General features: G+C 47.0%; 1 protein-coding gene across 3 annotated transcripts in view; it reads left to right on the forward strand.

Annotated features, from left to right (window-relative positions):
* The window catches only part of VCL (vinculin), a 272569-nt gene that overhangs the window by 150880 nt on the left and 99799 nt on the right, over positions 1-21890 (forward strand). For all 3 annotated transcript variants that reach the window (XM_073581038.1, XM_073581039.1, XM_073581037.1), the window contains exons 3-5: positions 3652-3802; positions 13963-14071; positions 14647-14769. In XM_073581038.1, coding sequence (XP_073437139.1) covers positions 3652-3802; positions 13963-14071; positions 14647-14769 — 383 coding nt within the window. The remainder of the gene's footprint in view (positions 1-3651; positions 3803-13962; positions 14072-14646; positions 14770-21890) is intronic.

A 21890-nucleotide genomic window follows, 5' to 3' on the forward strand; every position in this document is an offset into this window, starting at 1 on the left:
CAGTAGCAGAGTCAGAATATCCAGGCCAAAGTCAAAAACCGGGAGAATAGCAGAAGTACAAAATCGTCAGGCAATAGAGGGGTCAGGAATCCAGGCCAAGGTCAGCGTCAGTAATCAGGAGAAATGCAAGGTACAAAAACGGCAGGCAACAGAGTAGTCAGAAGTTCAGGCTGAGGTCGGAGTTAACGATAGGCAATCACAAGTAACACGTAGGGGAACCAAGAATATATCCGGCGGCTTGCAAGCCCAGTCCCAAGGTATTTGAGGATCAGGTCGTCCCTCACAGGCTCCTGGGCTGGTGATGTCATCAGGACCGCCCCCAGGACCAGACCTGATGATGATACACCAGCCCCATCATGACTGACAGAGGAACGGAGTCTGCGTCCAGTAGACGCCTGCGCAGAAGCCCTTTCATTGTTGCCACCCTCACTCAGGCGCGAGCCACGGCGCCTCCTAGTGGTTGAGGGCGGAACAGCAGGCCCCGAGATCGACGACGACATGTCAGTCCGGCGTCTCCTGGTGGCCGAGGCCTGGACAGCAGGCTCCGAGCCCGAGGGCGGCGTGACAGTCCGTCGCCTCCTAGTGGCTGAGGGCGGAACAGCGGGCCCCGAGTCTGACGGCGACGTGACACTGTGTAAGAGCACCAGGGACAAAATTGTAGACCTGCACAAGGCTGGGATGGATTACAGGACAATAGGCAAGCAGCTTGGTAAGAAGGCTACAACTGTTGACACAATTATTAGATATTATATATTAAATGCACAGCATCTGTCAGAAATCTGCGTGAAACGCAATATCTGTTTTATTTAAAAAAAAAAAAAAATTGTGCGGGCTGTTGCATAATTTTCATAACCAGCAGCTGAGGGCTGATGTTAATATTCTGGGAAGGAGCCAATAGCCAGGCTAGTAATATCAGCTCACAGCTGTTTACCTAGCCTTTACTGGCTAGTTTATAGGGGAACCCAAGAAAAAAATTGACATGGGGTCCCCCTATAAAATTGAACCAGCATAGGCTTGGCAGCCAGCTGCAGGCTGATATTAATATATAAAGTGCACAAAAAGATATCAATATATGTAAGGTATTGGTTGATATTCTGGCCATAATGCATAAGCTGGCAACCCGTGTCGAGGGTCCTTACACTTGCCAGTCCTACTCTAACATAAAAACCACACAAAGAGGAAAAAATTCAATATTCAAAAAAAAAAACAAAAAACAGGCAGGGATGCTTACCTGTCTAACTAGGCCTCAATACAAATGCACTAACAGGGTACAGCAGACCCAAGTAAAATGGCAACTGCTGATATTAATAGCCTGAGACGGGTCCATGGATATTGGCCCCTCCCAGACTAAAAACATCAGCTCTCAACCGCCCCCAAAATGGCGCATCTTAAAGATGCGCCAGTTTTGGCACTTAACCCCTCTCTTCCCACTTGCCCTGTAGTGGTGGCAAGAGGGGTTCATATTTGTGGGGTTGATGTCACCTTTGTATTGTTGGGTGACATCAAACACACATGTTAGTGATGGAGAAACGTGTCACGATTCCACCCCTGAGGGTGGCTGGGATGCAGTTACTGAGAGCTCGGCTGTCCAATCCGGTATAGGGGTGTGCTGAAACTGTCAGTACTTTGATGGACAGTGTGGCCATCCTATCTGGTACAGGGGCATGCTGAGCTGTCAGTGTGTTGATTGACAGCTTAACTAGCCAATCTGTGACTGGGAGGCGTCGACTGTCTCAGGTGTTCACTATCCCGGGTAATTGCAGTGCCTACTTAACTGAGCAGCTTCTCCCAGACCACTGCCAGATGTACATTCATCTTGTGAGGTTTGTGTTCTGTGCTCTCCTGTGCCTTGTGTTCTGTTTGCTTGATCTGTTGCCTGACCTTGGACTTCATTCTGACCATCTGCCTGTTTTAACCCATTCAGTTCTGATCTGTTAACCTCCCGGTACTCTGACCTCGGATTGTTATCTGACTAAGCTTTTGTCTCTCCCTTCTGTTTTTGACGTACCTTCCTGGCTTCTGACCTTGGACTCCTTGACCACTCCGATTAATGGCTTGGCCGTGAGAAGTGATTAGCGTCACAGGTGTCTATAAAACACTTATCCATTACTAACCCCATAGTGATATTGTATAAAAACAGACGCCTAGAATAAAGTCTTTTATTTGAAATAATCACAGAATCCTTTATTGAATTTTAATTTACCATACTTGCTAAACGCCTAATCCCCGACGCCCTCATCTCCTGCAAACAATCAAAAAATAATAAACCAACATATAATTCTATCCTGTCCGACGTAGTCCGTTTAATACTGAGTGTCCCACGGCTATCTCACGTGTAGAACAGTCACATCGAGAGACTCTACCCGGCCTCCAGTGATACACTGACAGGAGGTAATCGCGCCCGCAGTGTATCACTGAGCTGCCGTGAGAGTTCAACAGAGTTCATCAGCTTTGGTGCTTTCACTGCTCTACTGCTGTGTGAAAATTGTCCCACACAGCGGTGCCATAAGTGAGAGCATCGGAGCTGGTGAACTCACGGCAGCCAAGTGATACACTGACAGGAGGTAATCGCTCCCGCAGTGTATCGCCGGTGGCCGGGTGAGATCGCCGTGGGACACCCTGTGTTAGGCTGGGGTTACACTTGTTAGAAACTCGCACGAGTCTCTTGTTTCAATACCCGACACTGATGCCGGCACTCGGGACCGGAGTGTCTGGCTGCATGTATTTCTATGCAGCTGAGCGCTCCGGCTCGAGTGCCAGCGGCAGTGCCGGGTATTGAGATGCGAGACTCGTGCAAGTTTCTTGCAAGTGTGACCCCGGCCTTAAATGGACTACGGCGGAAAGTTGAGAGTATGTCGGTTTATTATTTTTGATTGCTTGCAAGAGACACGTGCATCGGGGATTAAGTGTTCTGTGAGTATTTTGTATGTGAATGTGTGTAATTATGTAAATGTTTTCATTTTGTTTTTTTGTTTTTTTAAATAATTGAACACAGCACCAGATTATGAGACTATTCTTCCATCAGTATTTATATGTGACAGCAGACATATCCGGTTGGGAGTAGTAGTCCCATCAGACGATGCCTAAGTACAATCACTATGGGCTGTTCGTCGTATGGGCACAAACACCCGCACACATTTTCTGCCAACGCGCCCTTCCTCCTTAGACATCATTTCCTTTTACAATTCGCAGCATTTTTGGCAACACATCTGCAGCAAATCTGCAAACCTTTCTACACCTGCGTTTTTACTGCAGATTTGACTGACTCAATTGAAGTCAATGAGTCAAAAATGCTTCAGAAATGCAAAAAGAATTGACATGCAGAAAACAAAATGCTGCAAATACAGACAAATTTACGGATCATGTGTACAACACTTCAGGATTGTCATTGAATTACCTTGCTTTAGTATTCCATTGTGGTTTTGTAGCATTTACGCGCGTAAAAAAAAGCAGTAAAAACGCATCGTGTGCACATAGCCTATAACTCATTCAGAATGATTGTGTACTTTCACACTTGTGGGAGCAAACTATGTATTTTGTGATTTAAAAAAAAAAAATTAAATCAAACATGAAGCTATGATAATGCTCATTGCAATTTAGGTCTTGTGACTTCAGAATTGTATTCTAAGTACATTTTTTTTTTTCTTGTAGAGTAGAAAATGCTTGTGCAAAACTCGTCCAAGCTGCTCAAATGCTCCATGCTGACCCGTACTCTGTCCCAGCTCGTGATTATCTCATAGATGGGTCCAGAGGGATTCTATCTGGCACTTCAGACTTGCTGTTGACATTCGATGAAGCCGAGGTAGGTACTGCGTGTTTTGGTGTCATGGTACTTGTTTGCTATGTTTTTCCATATTTTCACATTTATATATTTTTACACGCCATTGTTTTTTGCAGTCGTTGTACAGCAATATGCATTTAAAAATGCAATTTATATTATATTTTTGGTCTTACAATGAATTACTCTGAAAATGGCAAAGAAGCACAAGATGTGTGCTAGCATCGATGATGGACGCTTAACTCTCCAGACGCCATTTTCGCTACTCACAGCAGCATGTAGATGGTTTACAGATTGGAGAGCACTCACTGTGTGCTGAGTGGATACCATGACCTCCGTGTCTGCCATCTATGGAAGCCTACATCACGAAACAATCACTGACCTCAGGAAGACCAGTCAAAGAAAACACTGCGGCAGCCGGCAAAGGCGCTCAATCAGTGAAATCCTAGGTGCATTGCTCCCTGGTAAATACGAATATGCAAATAAAGTCCGTGGAGCCTCATTTAAGAGTCTCAAACACGGGACTAGCCAGATCTTCCTCCAGGGAAGGACCCAGCCAAGGAGTGGCTCCTTTCGGAAACCACCATTACCACCATATTAAGTGGCCCTTTAAGTCAATATCCGGCTTTTTACGAGTTTACAGATATGACAAGGGAAATACCAAGGCCAGGTATCCATCCACAGACAGCTGTTTCGGGGTGTTGCCCCTCATCAGTGTGGAGTAGGATTCTGGCTAGGTGGGAGCAATGCCTAGTAGACTAACATCATGAAACAATCACTGACCTCAATGAGACCAGTCAAAGAAAACACTGCGGCAGTCGGCAAAGGCGCTCCATCAGTGAAATCCTAGGTGCATTGCTCCCTGGGAAATACGAATATGCAAATAAAGTCCGTGGAGCCTCATTTAAGAGTCTCAAACACGGGACTAGCCAGATCTTCCTCCAGGGAAGGACCCAGCCAAGGAGTGGCTCCTTTCGGAAACCACCATTACCACCATATTAAGTGGCCCTTTAAGTCAATATCCAGCTCTTTACGAGTTTACAGATATGACAAGGGAAATACCAAGGCCAGGTAGCCACAGACAGCTGTTTCGGGGTGTTGCCCCTCATCAGTGTGGAGTAGGATTCTGGCTAGGTGGGAGCAATGCCTAGTAGACCAACATCACGAAACAATCACTGACCTCAGGGAGACCAGTCAAAGAAAACACTGTGGCAGCCGGCAAAGGCGCTCAATCAGTGAAATCCTAGGTGCATTGCTCCCTGGGAAATACGACTATGCAAATAAAGTCCGTGGAGCCTCATTTAAGAGTCTCAAACACGGGACTAGCCAGATCTTCCTCCAGGGAAGGACCCATCCAAGGGAGTGGCTCCTTTCCATATTCATCTATGGAAGCCTGTAAGGAAGAAATTGAGTAAAGGCAATCAAAAGACCAAACCCACCACAAAATGGGACCATTAGAAACTAAAGTATGTACCACAAAAATGGAGCCCGTAAACAGCTGTCAGTCTCTGCTTCATCTTTTGGGAGTCAGGTGGTGCCTAATAGGGAAGAGTCAAGTGCCTGTGTGAGTCAGATGAGGATTGCAATTCAATGCTCAGACTGGCTGACAGCTGATTCTCCTGACCCCAGCATGATGGCTGCATAGAAATACATGCTGTCACTCTTGTGTCAAAAGAGCCATCGAGCCAGTACAATCATATCTTTGCGATCCTCATCCTAGTCATACGGCCGTCTTACTCTTCACTTATTGTCTCTGCTTTCCAGATTGCTGTATACTCATCTCTAAACAAGTTCTGTGTATATAATAAGATCTATCTTCTGGGTGTAGGAAAAAGGCATGGGCTGCTGGGTTTTAGGAGACCCAGTCTGTTCTGCTATGCAGCCGGAGGAAAACAATTTTCCTGCCCCCAGAGCTGATATAGTAGCTCCAGTTACAGGGAAATAAAGTTTAATTCCTTTTTTTTTAACTTCTTCATCCCCGGGCCTATTTTCACCTTCATGACCAAGCCAAATTTTACAATTGTGACCAGTGTCACTTTATCTGGTAATAAATCTGGAATGCTTCAATGGATTCCACTGATTCTGACATTGTTTTTTTGTGACATATTTTACTTCTTCATGATAGTATTAAATTTGTTCAATATGACTTGCATTCATTTGGGAAAATTTGGCAAAGATTTTGAAAATTCAGCAATGTTCAAACTTTTAATTCTTGTGCCCTTAAACCAGAGAGTTACAAGTGCTTCTCACAAAATTATAATATCATCAAAAAGTTAATTTATTTCAGTTATTCGATACAAAAAGTGAAACTCGTATATTATAGAGTCATTACAAACAGAGTGATCTATTTCAAGTGTTTTATTTCTGTTAATGTTGATAATTATGGCTTACAGCAAATGAAAACCCAAAAGTCAGTATGTCAGTAAATTAGAATACTTTATAACACCAGCTTGAAAAATGATTTTAATGATTTAAATGTTGGCCTACTGAAATGTATGTTCAGTAATTCCACTCAATACTTGGTCTGTGCTCCTTTTGCATCAATTTCCTGCATAAATGCAGCGTTGTCATTGAGGCGATCAGCCTGTGGCACTGCTGAGGGGTTATGGAAGCCCAGGTTGCTTTGATAGCAGCCTTCAGCTCATCTGCATTGTTGGTTCTGTTGTGTCTCATCTTTTTCTGGACAATGCCCCATAAATTCTCTATGGGTTAAGGTCAGGCCAGGCAAGTTTGCTGGCCAATCAAGCACAGTGGTACTGTTGTTTTTAAACCAGGTATTGGTACTTTTGGCAGTGTGGACAGGTGCCAAGTCCTGCTGGAGAATGAAATTTCCATCCGAAAAGCTTGACGGGAAAGGGAAGCATGAAGACGGCTGTGCTGACTTTGGCCTTGATAAAACACGGGGGACCTATACTAGCAGATGACATGGCTCCCCAAACCATCACTGATTGTGGAAACTTCACACTAGAACCTCAAGCAGCTTGGATTGTGTGCCTCTCCACTCTTCCTCCAGACTCTGGGTCCTTGATTTCCAAATGAAATTCAAAATTTACTTTCATCTGAAAACAACACCTTGAACACTGAGCAACAGGCTAGTTCTTTTTCTACTTGGCCCAAGTAAGATGCTTCTGGCGTTGTCTATTGGTCATGAGTGGCTTGACACAAGGAATGCGACACTTGTAGCCCATGTCCTGGATACGTCTTTGTATGGTGGCTCTTGAAGCAATGACTGCAGTAGCAGTCCGCTCCTTGTGAATCTCCCCCAAATTTTCTAATGACCTTTTCTTACTAATCCTTTCAAGGCTTCAGTTATTCTGGTTGCTTGTGCACCTTTTTCTACCACACTTTTTCCTTCCACTCAACTTTCCACTAATATGCTTGGATACAGAACTCTGTGAACAGCCAGGTTCTTTAGCAGTGACCTTTTGTGACTTGCCCTCCTTATTGGGTTTGGGAATTACTGCCTTCTGGACATCTGTCAAGTCAGCAGTCTTCCCCATGATTGTGGAGGTACTGAAACAGACTAAGAGACCTTTTTAAATGCTTATGAATACTTTGTAGGTGTGTGTTGTGTTGTTTTTTTTTTGGTAATTATTCTAATTTAATGAGATAATGTCTTTAGGGTTTTCACTGGCTGTAAGCCATAATCATCAACATTTAGAAGAAATAAACACTTGAAATAGATGACTCTGTAATGACTCTATATATAATGTTTCACTTTTTATATTGAAGAACTGAAATTCACTTTTGTCACGCCGTTCTGTCTGTATCTGCTTGTTGGCGTGACAGTGCATGTTTGCTTTAACCCCTTACTCCCTTCCCCCTAATTGAGCTGGGATACTGCTGGCTGTTACCTGTATGGAGCCTGCTCAGTTCCCTGCTCTGCTGCGTAGCTGCACATGTGTTGTTAGGTCTTTGCTCTGCTGCTTGATCATCCGCATGTGCAACCAGGGACTGGTTGCCGCTGTGGAAGCTGTCCGCAGGTTGCGAGGTCATTTGCAGCTGGTGCATGACTTTCCACGTGTGTCTAGGCTTGCAGAAGCACGCTTGAGTTCCTTCCTAGGTCCTATGCCTGGAGCTTGATTACTGCAGTGGTGCCTAGGTCGTGTTGGATGTCCGGAACCAAACGACTCCTGTCTGATTGTCTGCCGGTGACTCGGTTGTCCTGTGGGTGATCCTGGTGTCCTGATGACCTTGTGTGTCCTGATGACCTTGTGTGTCCTGATGACCTTGTGTGTCCTGATGACCTTGTGTGTCCTGATGACCTTGTGTGTCCTGATGCCCAGGCTGAGGTCTAGCCTGATGTCCTGGCTGAGGTCTAGCCTGATGTCCTGATGTCCTTATGTATCCTTATGTCCTGCCTGTGTCCCGATGTCCCGCCTATGTGTGCCTTGGTGATCTGTTGGTGCCTTGGGGTCCACTGGGTGGTGCCCTTCTGCGAGGTGTGGAATCGGGAACCTGGCATAGCCCTGTTTCGTCTAGGTACTGTGACTTTAGTAAGCTTTACATTTTTGATACCTGAAGTTGTGCGGTGTTATCTAGTCCTACGTGTCTTCTTTGTCCTCCTGCTCAGCTGCCACAGTATCCTGGTCGCTGCCCTTCCCTAGTTTGGGTAGGCTCGGGTCCCCCTCTGTGGTATAGAGGGTCCATATTGCGTCCCCGGGGGATTCTCGCCCCTCGCCATCGGCGTGAAGGCGCCTGCTGGGCCGCGTCTCCGGCCGCAGTCGTGACAATTTTTTGATGATATTCTTATTTAGTGAGAAGCACTTGTTTGTCACACACAATGGTTGATAAATAACATTTATTATATGTCTACTTTACATCTGCATCATTTCAGAGATATATAATTTTTGTTCGGAAGGTAGGTCAAAAACTATTTTTCAGGCACAATGCAAAACTTACAAGGGAAGAAACTCCATATTGGAATTCAGATTTTTCTGGAATGGTTTGAGGGTGCCATGTTACATTGGCAGAACCCCTGAGATGACAGAACAGAGCCTTTGTACTACCAGTAACGTGGAAGCCCCCTAAATGTCTGTTAACAGATAACGGACTTGATTGGGGACTTGCTTTTATAGTGGATCGATTTGAAGCTTTTATTGCGAACCTTTCACATAACGGTTGGGATCACATTTATCCTGCGATTTATGCTGAGCATTTATGAGGGGTGTTCATTAAACATTTCCCCTGACCCTCTCTCTGTGGACTGAGAGCAATGAACCTTAGCACAGTTATTAGTCCTTCTCAAAATAGGCGCCTCCTAGGGACACAAACTTCTCCCATTTCTTTAAGCAACTGTAAACACCTCACATATAGAAGTCAACTGGCTGCTCCAAAAGCCACGTTGTGACTTCAGAAATCAGACTCTCATCATCTGGAAAATGCTTGCCCTTCAAAAATAACTTAATTGTTGGAAAGACATAGCAGTCCAATGGTGCAAGGTCGGGTGAATAAGGGGGATACGGTAGAATTTTAAAGCCACAGGAGCATGCTTCCATTTGGGCAACGTGATAGTTGTGAACTTGCAGAAGGTGGACACTTTTGGTGAGCGTGCCACGTCTCTTGGTTTTGATGGGATCCCGCAATTTCCACAGCAGTGAAGCATAGTAGGCCCCAGTGATCATGGTACCCTTTGCTAGGAAATCCATCAATACTACTCCGTGCTGGTCCCAAAATACTGTGAGCATGACCTTGCCTGCCAAGGTTTGCTTCATGATGCTTCCATTACATCGACTAGACTTTAGTCTCATGATCATAGTGATGGACCCAGCTTTCATTCTGTGTGATCAGTTGTTGAAAAAGTCCTCCTGGTTTCCCTGGCACATCGTCAATAGAGTCTGAGAGCATTCGACTCATTCCTGCTTCTGGAAAGGTGTGAGCAGCCGAGGAACCCAGCGAGTAGATACCTTAAGCATATGAATATTATCTTGGATGATTTTATTTCCACGGACCTCACATTAATCTTGACATTTTGGGATAGGTGGCGAATGGTTATGCAGCGATTTTCCAAAATGGCGACCTCCACTTGCTGAATGGTGTGTTCATCAATAGCCGAGTGAGGTCTCCCTGGAACTGGAGCTGTTTGCACCGAAGTCCGACCACATTTGAATTGACTATGCCAGTTCTTGACTTCATCATATGATGGGGAATCATCACCATAAACCTCTTTCATCTCATTGAACCTCTCCTTTGGTGTACGGCCTTTCAAGTAAAGGAATTTAATGACTACTCTGTATTCCACTAGGTCCATTATCAAACCTCACACCACTTCAGCTTGTAAAATCAATACCATTATCAGTTCTGAGTTGCAAATTGACACGTAACCTATAGAGACTTGCATCATTAGGGCCCCGTCACACATAGCGACTCACCAGCGATCCCAACAGCGAAATCAACTTGTCAGGATCGCTGGTGAGTCGCTACATGATCGCTGGTGAGCTATCAAACAGACAGCTTCACCAGCGATCAGCACTAGCGACACCGAGCGCGCGGCGTCGCTGTGTACTTTAGATACCAGCGCGCTGATGCAGGGAGCTGGTAACTAAGGTACACATCGGGTTTCTAAGGGGCGTGCGTCACTTAGAAACCCGATGTGTACCTTGGTTACCAGCTCCCTGCATCAGCGCGCTGGTAACTAAGGTACACATCGGGTTTCTAAGCACCGCCTGGTGCTTAGAAACCCTGCATTTACCTTAGTTACCATCGCGCTGATCGCTGGTCTCCCGCCTGTCACACGCAGCGATGCGTGCTGACCAGCGGGAGACCAACGATCAAAAAAATGTCCTGGCTATTCCAGGATGATCAGCGATAATGGCAGTGGGGGCCGGTCGCTGGTCAGTGTCACACACAGCGATCTCACTGGTGAGTTCGCTGTTGCGTGACAAAACTTGTGACTCAGCAGCGATCTCGCTAGCGAGATCACTGTGTGTGACGGGGGCTGTACACATGTCCGTTCCAGCGTCCTGTGATAAATAGAAGTGGGTCAGGGGAAATCATTAATGAACTCCCCTCATACATCTGGGTTTCCATGTAAATCTCTGCATGATCTACTGTACTTCAGATGACACGTTCCATTCACTGTCATGAGACCGCAAAATTACTCTAGACTCCATCTGGCTTCTGTTCAGCAGTGTCCTTATTTTCAGAAGTTCACAAACTTATGACGGACCGCGCTATTTTTCTGTATACCTAAAATGATGCAATCAATTGGATCATAGGCCAGATGACATCCACAGCCCACAGAGTATATAGACCGTTAAAAATAGTTGTTTTTTTATTTTTTATAATTTAAACCACTATATGCTTTAAACAAACAGAGCCTGCTAAACACTGATGCAGGGAAACACTTGCATACACATGCTGCAATAATCAATGTGTCTAGATAATTCTAATACAAGCCCTATTATACAATAGTGCTAATTGGTTAAGTTTCCCAAATAAGCTGGAGGGAAGAGACTTGAATTCAGATAGTACACATGCTTATATGAAGCGCTGCTTGTTGCAATGTCCCCCCCCCCAACGCACATTTCGTTAGATGTTAATCACATGCCTCCTTTGATGGTTTGCATCAGTTCATGTAAAGAGCATGTCACTTAGTGACAAGAACTGTGAGCACCTACCCTATCCCTCAAACTAGGGGCCACTAGGCTATCCCTTTCCCCTGGATTGCCCCGGATGGTGAAGATGCTGGGGTCTCGTACCTTGCTATTCTCCTATCTTACCCTTTTCTGTTCCGTCCTCACACAAGGAGGTGTGAGGCTTAAGTGTATAGGCAAATCCTAACCAAATAGACAGGGGTAAACCGATATGGATAAAAGAAAACTACAATCATTCAAATACACTCACAAAACAAGAGTGTAGAAGAGGGGAAGAATAGTCAGGAAGAAATAACTAAATAGGAGAGGATAAGAATAAACATACAACTAACTCTACGCAGCAATCTCCTGAAAAACAATCCAACCATGTACTCCAAACACTGAACTCTCTCCTTCAACTCCAAACCAGGCAGTGGTAACTATCACTGGCAAGGTCAGAAGCAAAGAAAAGGGTTTTTATACCAGCTAGAAGTACCAAACTCACAACAGCTGACACAACAAGACCTAGAACTCCAGGAGTTCAACTAAGCAGTTTAACCCTTGCAGCACCAGAGCATAGAAAGCCAGACCTGCTAATAGAATCTTGAATCCTTTCTAACAACCGCAGGTGTGTCACTAGACGCTGCTATTGTCTGACCCCACTTTGTTGTAGTAACCCTTATGACCACATGCTTATAAGCAAACCACAAATATGCACACTGAAGTTTTCCGTTATTTTGTCCTACCTATTCACCCACATAAAATCAGTACTTTTGTAGAGTCTCCTTTTGCTGCAGTTACAGCTGCAAGTCGCTTTGGATACGTCTCTTGGAGCTTTCCACATCTTGTCACTGGGATTTTTCCCTTATTCCTCACAGCAAAACTGCTCCTTCTCCTTCGAGTTAGGGTAAGTTCACACAGGGCGTTTTTGATGCTTTTTTTTCTGCAGCAAAACCTGATTTCTTGGCAGGAAAGAAGCTGCTGCAAAAATGCAGTTTTAGGTGTGTTTTTTTTCATGTGTTTGGGTCTATGAATGGGTCTATGCAGATGTCGGCTTGTTTTCACGGATCGTGTGTCCATGTGCAAAACATGCAGACATGTCCATTTTGACCCAGACACACGGGCCGCAACACGTGCAACACACGTAAACACTGAGAACAGTGTACACTGTCCACCATGAGCAAGGATGGCCGCCGAGGAAGTAGCACTACTGTAAGTGTTGTTCCCCTGCATGTGGTGCTGAACACGGCTGTCATTCTCCCTGCTCTGCCGGGAACAATGCGAGCAGCGAAGAATGAATGGAAAAAAACCTACGTGGGGTCCCCCTTATATTTTGAACCAAACCGGCAAAACTAACAGGTGCGGGCTGCTATTCTCAGGCTATGAATATGGGCCCCTTCCCCCCCTAACCTAAAACCAGCAGCCCGCAGCTGCCCAGAAAAGACGCATCTATTAGATGCGCCTATTCTGGAGCTTTGCCGGGTTCTTCCCACTTGCCCTGTAGCAGTGGCAAGTGGAGTAGTAAGGGGTTAAAGTCACCTTGCTATTGTAAAGTGAGGTTAATCCTGGCTTAGTGTCAATAAGACACCCTATCCATTACTAATCCTATAGTAAGTAATGGGTTAATTAAACACACACAGTAAGAATAAAGTCTTTTAATGAAACAATACACCACAATTTTTTTCCATCTTTACTACACTGCTAATCCCATCTTGAATCCCTCGATCTCCTGTAAAAAAAAAATAAATAAACCAACAATATATAATACCTGTCTGATGTATAGTCATTCCCACGGTGCAATCCATATCTGGGGATAATCAGTTTGCAACCGGAGCGGTGCTAATGCGAACGCTCGGTCTGTAAACTACTGGGGAATGAATGGGAAGCAGCGCGCACAGGCTCAGTAACTAGCGGTGATGTCACTGAGTCTGTGTTCGCTGCCGGCATGAACGCCTGTGACCTCAGCACCTCATTTTCCCATGGCCGTCCGTGTGATACTGATGCAGCACACGTGTGCCACACGTAGTACACACATGGACAGTTTTTCCGCTACCGGAAATACCTGGATGTGTGAAACCGGCCTAAAAGTCAGATAGTAACATAGTTAGCAAGGCCGAAAGAAGACATTTGTCCATCCAGTTCAGCCTATATTCTGTCAGAATAAATCCCCAGATCTACGTCCTTCTAAAGAACCTAATAACTGTAAGTGAGGTGTGTGGGACGCTTGTCATATACATTTTGAATGAATCAGCACTGCATCTTTGCCACAAAGGTAGTGTGAACCAAACCTTATTGGGACTTCGATAGAGGCTTCTAACACCTGTTAATTTCCAAGCAGGAGGCGAGGTGCTACTATAGACCACAGATGGTTGGTAGACAATTTGTACATCTTATCTGGCATACTTTATATTTTTGTTGTGTGGTGTGTGTATTTATGCTGTTTCTGAGACCACTGTTATATGCTGATTATCTGTTTAATTTGGTAAAGTGTTCTGTCTTCACACACCAACTATCTAATATATTTATTCATAGCTCCTCCCAGGTAAAATGTAAATTTCTGAATTGGGTGTTACACGAGATGAAAAATAATCACCGCACTGTTTTATTCAGGTAAGGAAAATCATCAGAGTGTGCAAAGGTATACTGGAGTATCTGACGGTGGCAGAGGTTGTGGAGAGCATGGAGGATCTGGTCACTTACACCAAAAACTTGGGGCCAGGTAAGTGGAAATCAGTTTTGTTTTGATTTTTTTGTCCCTCTAACCTTGGTAAAATGGATAGTAATATGTTCATTGCCACAGGACTTGGTATAACTAGAACGTATGCGGAGTGTACTTCTTGCCCGAACTCTGAAAAGCGATCCCCATATAAAGCTGTGAGGAAAACCACCCTATGGTGTCCTGGAAGTAGGCAGTAAGGCCTTTAGCAGGACAAGAGGAGAGTGTTAATTGATTGTTTTATTTCAATAGCAGATGAAGGTGTAGATTCTGAGGAAAAGTTGGGAAAGGAGAACAGGGAATATTTATATTAGTGGGCTGATGGACCATCCGAAAGATGTCTTTTTACGGCATGCTTAAAACTTTTGATACTGGGACTAAATCGGACTGTCCTGGTTAGTGCATTCCAGAGAACTGGCAGGTATGGGCTGTTTGGATTGTAGAGGTGTTAGTTATGGTTATGCCAGATCAGCCACAAAAGAATGACCTGCGTAGAATAGGCTTTGACAAGGAAAACCAGTCCATCTGAAATGTTACATACAGTTAACTTGGTTAAGCGCTGTTGTATCTTGCCCAAGGAATGACAAAGATGGCGAAGATGATTGATGAACGTCAGCAAGAGCTCACGCATCAAGAACATCGTATCATGCTGGTAAATTCTATGAACACCGTCAAAGATCTTCTGCCGGTTCTCATCTCTGGTATGTATTTGGCCTTTTTTATAGAGATATTGTCTTCTCTTGCTTATGGGAATTTTGTCTCCCCTAGGGTTGTCCAATAAACCTTATTCTTTATTGGGAAAAGGAATTTTCTCCTTCGCCTCATTGGGGGCACAGATACTGTGGGTGTATGCTTCTGCCGCTAGGAGGCTGACACGAAGTGAAAAAAAGAGGTTAGCTTCTCCTCCGTCGTATACACCCTCGCCCCTATTGCGGGCGGAACTCAGTTTTTTGCTTAGTGTCCATGGAGGCACACACGTCTGGTTTTGCTCCAGACTTTTTCTTTTTCTTTTTTTTTTTTCCTGTTTTCCCATGAAGCTGAGACAGGGGCGACGGACCCTATTGAAAGGGTCCGATCTCCCCAAACCATCAACGGGCGAGCACGTGTTGAGTATCGTCTCCGCGTATCCTCTCCCGCACCGTGAGGGAAAGGTTGCAGGATTTGGGAATGTTTAGTTTGCAAAAGAGAAGACTGAGAGGAGACTTAATAGCTGTCTACAAATATCTAAAGGGCTGTCACATTGTAGAAGGATCATCTTTATTCTCATTTGCACAAGGAAAGACTAGAAGCAATGGGATGAAACTGAATGGGAGGAGACACAGATTAGATATTAGAAAAAACTTTTTGACAGAGTCATCAATGAGTGCAACAGGCTGCCACGAGAAGTGGTGAGTTCTTCAATGGAAGTCTTCAAACAGAGGCTGGACAGACATCTGACTGGGATGATTTAGCGAATCCTGCTTTGAGCAGGGGGTTGGACCAGATGGCCCAGGATGTCCCTTCCAACTCTACGATTCTATGATTCTATCTGGGCCGTTTTCCCCAGACCTTTTTTTATTTTATTTTTACCATCTATGAAGATGAAACGGGCAACGGATCCTATTGAAATTGTCCGATTTCCCCAAACCATCAACGGGCGAGCACGTGCGAGTGTCCCTCCACGTATCCTCTCCCGCGACGTGGGACACAATGCCGGACTTAGCCCTGACCACCCCTAGGTATTGAAACCATGGGCTGTACAGAAGCGCAAGATTAGTCCGTGCGGCCCCCACTGCTCCACCAATGCTTAGACTGCGGTGCTGCAAGGTGGCGGACGGTCCCTCTCCTCACCCCCTGAAGGGGTTAGATGGAGTTAGGGTGCCTGCACCATCCTATTTTGTCAAGGCCCCTCACATACCTGAGCTGGGAAGCTGAAGAGGATCGTCAGTGAGGAGAGGGCCTGGGAGGGCTCCTGTGGCGAAGATCTGGGGCTGGAGCCCTTAGCTGTCAGATGCCACCGGCTAGTGGCTGCAGGTGCGGAGAAGCCCGCGTCAGTAAGTAGCGCCATTTTTTTGTGGCGCCAAGGAGTCGCCCCCCCCTCCGTTCCCCCAGGCATGGGCGGCGGGGGATAAATTTAGTCCCCGGCTTCGGAGTGCGGCTAGGCAGCAGACCTGGAAATACCGACCCTGGACCAGTTTATATGCTGGCGATCCGTCCCACAGTTGGTGGCGCGCGATTTTTTGTGCGGAGGCGTCCAGAAACACAGGCACAGGACTGGGATACAGCATGTCCGAAGAGGCAGCATGCATCTCTTGTCGGGCTGCATTTCCGCGGGCGCAGAGCAAGCGATTATGCAAAGCCGGCGACTCCAAACGTGCTCAGGAGTCCTCCCCTGCTGCCGAACCCACAATGCTGGTGTGGGCAGACCGCAAAGGACAAGGCTCGGGATTCCCGCTGTACAGCGCCTGGAACCCGACGCCTAACAGAACCTTAATGTCCGTCCTCCCCTGCGACCGCGACCAATGTGCCAAGCCCCCCAGAGCGGGTCCTATCACTGTCACAGTTCATGCAATTGAGTCCCTTCAGGCCTCAGATGGGGGCAGGAACAGTGGCGCCGGCCTTAGAGGGGACCTCCACCTCACAAGAGCCTCTCGCCTGCAGGGGCCGCTCTCACTCCAGGCAGACCCGAGGGAAACGAATCCACACGGTGTCGCCCAGTCCATCCGGTGCCTTGGCATCCGTAAGTTCTGCTTCTCGCTCCCCGTCACCAGTGGTTGATAGCGAGCAGACCTCAGAATTCGACTCAAACGAGCCCCTTGACCTGGATGCTCCAGCGTCACGTGAAACAGTGGACAGCCTCATAGAAGCCGTCAATCAGACCTTGGGGATTGAGGATGATTCCGCAGTGGCTACAGGGCATGAAGTGGCATTTAAGCAAGTGAAGCGCCCGCACAGAATCTTTTCCTCTCACCTGGAGTTTGAGAGCGGCACAGAGAACGTCCAGACAGGCGTTTCCTGGCTCAAAAGGCACTCGAAACAAGGTATCCGTTTGCTCCGGACCTCCGTAAAAATTGGATGGGATCCCCAAGGGTGGATCCTCCGGTTTCGTGCCTAGCCACTAAGACCCTGCTATCCGTCCATAGTGTTTCCTCAATTAAGGATCCCATGGATCGCTTTATAGAGAATGAGGCGTCTGGGTCAGCGCTCGCTCCCTCATTCGCAGCAACTTGGGTAGCCAAGGCTATGATATCATGGTCAGAAACATTAAACAAGGTCGCGCAGGAGCAGGATCTGCCTGCTGAGATTTCGGAGGTCGCAGGTCAGATGGCGATGGCCAGAGACTATGTAATCAATGCGTCTTTGGATGCTGATAATTGCTCGGCACTTGCTGCCGCTAATGCAGTTTCTATCAGAAGAGCCCTATGGTTAAGGACATGGTGAGCCGATTCTACTTCAAAGAAGTCCTTGACTTCCCTGCCTTATCAGTGCGGCCACCTATTTGGGGAGGAAAGAGCGGGTTTCTGCCTCAACAAAAGGTCAAAACAGTTTTTTGTCACCCGTTTTTCAGGCACGTTTTCGGGCCATTTGCAACCCCGGGTGGACTACAGCGGCCAATTCCGCTGCCTCAGGCCGCCCCAACCAGGATAGGGAGCGGCAGGTCTCATATAGAGCCAACCCATTTGGGAGAATGCATACTCTCAGCAGCCCAGATCGAGGGGATCCAGATCCCAAAGATCGTCGGCCAAATGACTCGAGGCCTTTACCAGACGACATAGGCAAGGTGGGCGGCCGCCACCTACTCGGGTTTCACCACGTCTGGGTCAATGTCGCTCACGACGCATGGGGAAAGGAATTGGTTGCCTCAGGTTACAAAATGGAGGATATCTGACAAATTCTAAGACGTTTTTTTCTTTCCTGGCTCCACCACAAAGGAGTATTGGTTCCAGTGCCGGAACACGAAAGAACTCAGGGGTTCTATTCCAACCTTTTTGCGGTTCCCAAAAAGGACGGGTCTGTCAGGCCTATTTTGGACCTGAAGGTTCTGAACAAATTCATCAGGATCAGACATTTCCGGATGGAGTCTCTCCGTTCAGTCATATCGGCCATGGAGCAGTGAGAATACTTGGCCTCAATAGACAACCAGGACGCATATCTGCATATTCCCATTCTTTCTTGACTTCAGCAAAGCATTTGACAAAGTATCTCATACAATCCTTATTGAAAAAATGACTAAGTATGGAATGGACAAGGCAACTGTTAGGTGGATTCATAACTGGCTTAGTGATCGGACCCAAAGAGTGGTCGTAAATGGCTGCACATCCAGTTGGAAGAATGTCTCAAGTGGGGTACCACAGGGCTCTGTCCTGGACCCTGTATTGTTCAACATCTTTATCAACGATTTAGATGAAGGAATTGAAGGTAAACTGATTAAATTTGCTGATGACACAAAGCTAGAAGGGATAGCTAATACTAGAGAAGAGAGAGAGGATTCAAAAAGATATAAATAAACTGGATAAGTGGGCAGCAACTAACAGAATGGTTTTTAACAGGGAAAAATGCAAAGTACTACATCTGGGCAATAAAACTGAAAAAAGCATATACAGAATGGGAGGAATAGGCCTAAGCAACAGCACATGTGAAAAAGACTTTTATACTAATAGATCACAGACTGAATATGAGTCAACAGTGTGATGCAGCAGCAAAAAAGGCAAATGCAATTCTAGGATGTATTAACAGAAGCATACAGTCTAGATCACGTGAAGTCATTATTTCCCTCTACTCCTCTTTGGTCAGACCTCATCTGGAATATTGTGTCCAGTTTTGGGCACCACATTTTAAAAAAGACATCAACAAACTGGAGCAAGCTCAGAAAAGAGCAACCAGAATGGTGACCGGTCTGCAAACCCTGTCTTATGAGGAAAGGTTGCAGGATTTGGGATTGTTTAGTTTGCAAAAGAGAAGACTGAGAGGAGACTTAATAGCTGTCTACAAATATCTAAAGGGCTGTCACATTGTAGAAGGATCAACTTTATTCTCATTTGCACAAGGAAAGACTAGAAGCAATGGGATGAAACTGAATGGGAGGAGACACAGATTAGATATTAGAAAAAACTTTTTGACAGAGTGATCAATGAGTGGAACAGGCTGCCACGAGAAGTGGTGAGTTCTCCTTCAATGGAAGTCTTCAAACAGAGGCTGGACAGACATCTGACTGGGATGATTTAGTGAATCCTGCTTTGAGCAGGGGGTTGGACCAGATGGCCCAGGAGGTCCCTTCCAACTTTACGATTCCATGATTCTATGATTCCTCCTCATCAGAGGTTTCTACGCTTCACCATCGGCGATCAACATTTTCAGTTCGTAGCGCTACCCTTCGGGCTAGCCACGGCTCCCAGTGTGTTCACAAAGGTTATGGCAGTTGTCATGGCCACACTGCATTCTCGAGGCAGTCATCTTGCCTTATCTGGACGACCTCTTGGTCAAGGGCCCGTCAATACGGGCATGCGAGGAGGTCAACATCACTCTAAATACTCTTGCTTAGGATGGTTGGCACTGCGAAGAAGTCATCCCTTGTGCCAGCTCAGAGGATCTCCTTCCTAGGAAGGATCTTCGACACTTGCCGAGGGTTGGTAATTCTCCCTCAGGAAAAGGCGCTAGCTCTCCGGCAGGGAGTCCGGACACTTCGCCAACCAGTCCCTCATACCATTCGATCCAGGATGAGGATTCTAGGGAAAATGGTGGCAGCAATGGAAGCGATACCTGTCGCCCAGTTCCACCTTCGCCCCCTGCAGCACGCTTCGTGTCAGCCTGGTACAAGAATCCTTTCATACTCGATTGGTGTTGCCGACTGTCCTCTCAAGTCAGGCAGTCGCTTGGATGGTGGATAACCAGTTCCTCTCTGGCCCAGGGGAAACCTTTCCAACCCAGATCATTGTCTGGTAATGACAACCGACGCCAGTCTCCTCGGTGGGGGAGCGGTGTTTCGCCACCACACAACCCGGGAACGGTGGTTGCCACGCCTCCCGATCAACTTATTGGAGATACGAGCAATTCGGCTGGCTCTGCAGAAGTTTCTATCAGGCCGCCCCATCCGGATTCCATCGGACAACGCCACGGCGGGGGCTTACATAAATTATCAAGGGGGCACCCACAGCAGAGCAACCATGTGCGAGGTGGGGCTCGTTCTTCAGTGGGGCGAAGCAAACCACTCGGTGATTTCGGCTGTCCACTTTCCGGGGCGTGGAAAATTGGGCGGCAGACTTTCTCAGTCGGCAGGGTCTTGCATCCGGAGAGTGGTCTCTACATCCCAGAGTTTTTCTGCAGATTTGTCAACTGTGGGGAGCTCCGGATGTGGACCTGATGGCTTCAAGAGTGAAAGCCAAGGTGCCCTCATGTCGCTCAGGCATTCGCGGTGGACGCGTTGGTTCTACCTTGGAACCAGTTTCGCCTCCCATATCTATTTCCCCCACTGCCACTACTTCCGAGAGTCATCAAAAAGATCAAGACGGAAGGGGTGCCAGCAATCCTGCTGGCCCCAGACTGGCCCCGTCGAGTGTGGGACGCAGATCTAATGCAGCTGCTCGCTGACGTTCCTTGGTGCCTGCCAGAGCGCCCAGATCTACTGTCTCAAGGGCCGATTTGCCACCCGAACTCAGGGACCCTGTGTTTGACGGCATGGCCGTTGAATCTTGGATTCTTACCCAGGCATGGTTCGGGAGCGAGGTGGTCGCTACAGTGATTAGCGCCCGGAAGCCTGCTTAAGCACGAATTTACCACCACACCTGGAAGGTCTTCTTTGCTTGGTGTCGAGGCCGCGGTGTTTCTCCGCTGAGATTCTCGATCCCCAATATCTTGGCTTTTCTCCAGTCGGGCTTAGAGAGCCTGGATAGCTCAGTCGGTAGAGCATTAGACTGAGGTTCCCTCAGGGGACAAATATCGGCCTTATCCGTCCTGTTCCAGCACAGAATTGCTACCAATTTGCAGGTGAAGACTTTTCATTCAGGCAGTCTCCCACTTGGTACCTCCCTATAAGGCGCATATGGTCGCCTGGGACCTTAACATGGTCCTAAGTGTTCTGCAGGAAGCTCCATTTGAATCGCTTCAGGATATCTCTTTGAGGTACCTTTCCTGGAAAGTGGTGTTCCTAGTGGCCATCACTTCCATCAGGCGGGCTTCAGAGCTGGCGGCCCTATCTTGCCGAGCTCCGTTCCTCACTTTCCATAAGGATAAGGTGGTCCTCAGACCAGCCCCTCCTTTCCTGCCGAAAGTCGTGTCCTCTTTTCACATTAATGAAAATGTTGTTTTGCCTTCATTTTGTCCAGCATCGGTGCACCGTGTGGAAAAGGCTCTTCACACGGTAGACCTGGTAAGAGCCCTCCGGAGGTACGTGTCACGGACGGCACCCTTTCGTCAGACTGACACGCTGTTCGTGCTCCCCAAAGGGCGCAGGAAGGGGCTCGCTGCCTCAAAATCGACCATAAGCCAGATGGATTCGTTTGACTATTCAGGAGTCCTACCGCATTAGAGGCACGTCGATTCCTGCAGGGATCAGAGTGCACTCTACCTGGGCAGTGGGCGCTTTTGGGCACTTCGGCACCAGGCTTCGACAGAACAGGTTTGCAAGGCAGCAACCTGGTCCAGCCTGCACACATTTGCCAAACATTAATAATATCCATGCTCAGTCCTCGGCGGATGCGAGCCTGGGTAGAAGGATTCTCCAAGCAGCGGTGGCGCACCTCTTAAACAAGAGGTGCATGTAGCTTGGATCGGTGAGTCAATCTCCCACCCAGGGACTGCTTTAGGACGTCCCACAGTATCTGTGTCCCCCAATGAGGCTTAGGAG

The sequence above is a fragment of the Dendrobates tinctorius genome, unplaced genomic scaffold (assembly GCF_039654945.1).
Source record: "Dendrobates tinctorius isolate UK_male_01 unplaced genomic scaffold, ASM3965494v1 ptg000068l, whole genome shotgun sequence".
NCBI lineage: Eukaryota > Metazoa > Chordata > Amphibia > Anura > Dendrobatidae > Dendrobates > Dendrobates tinctorius.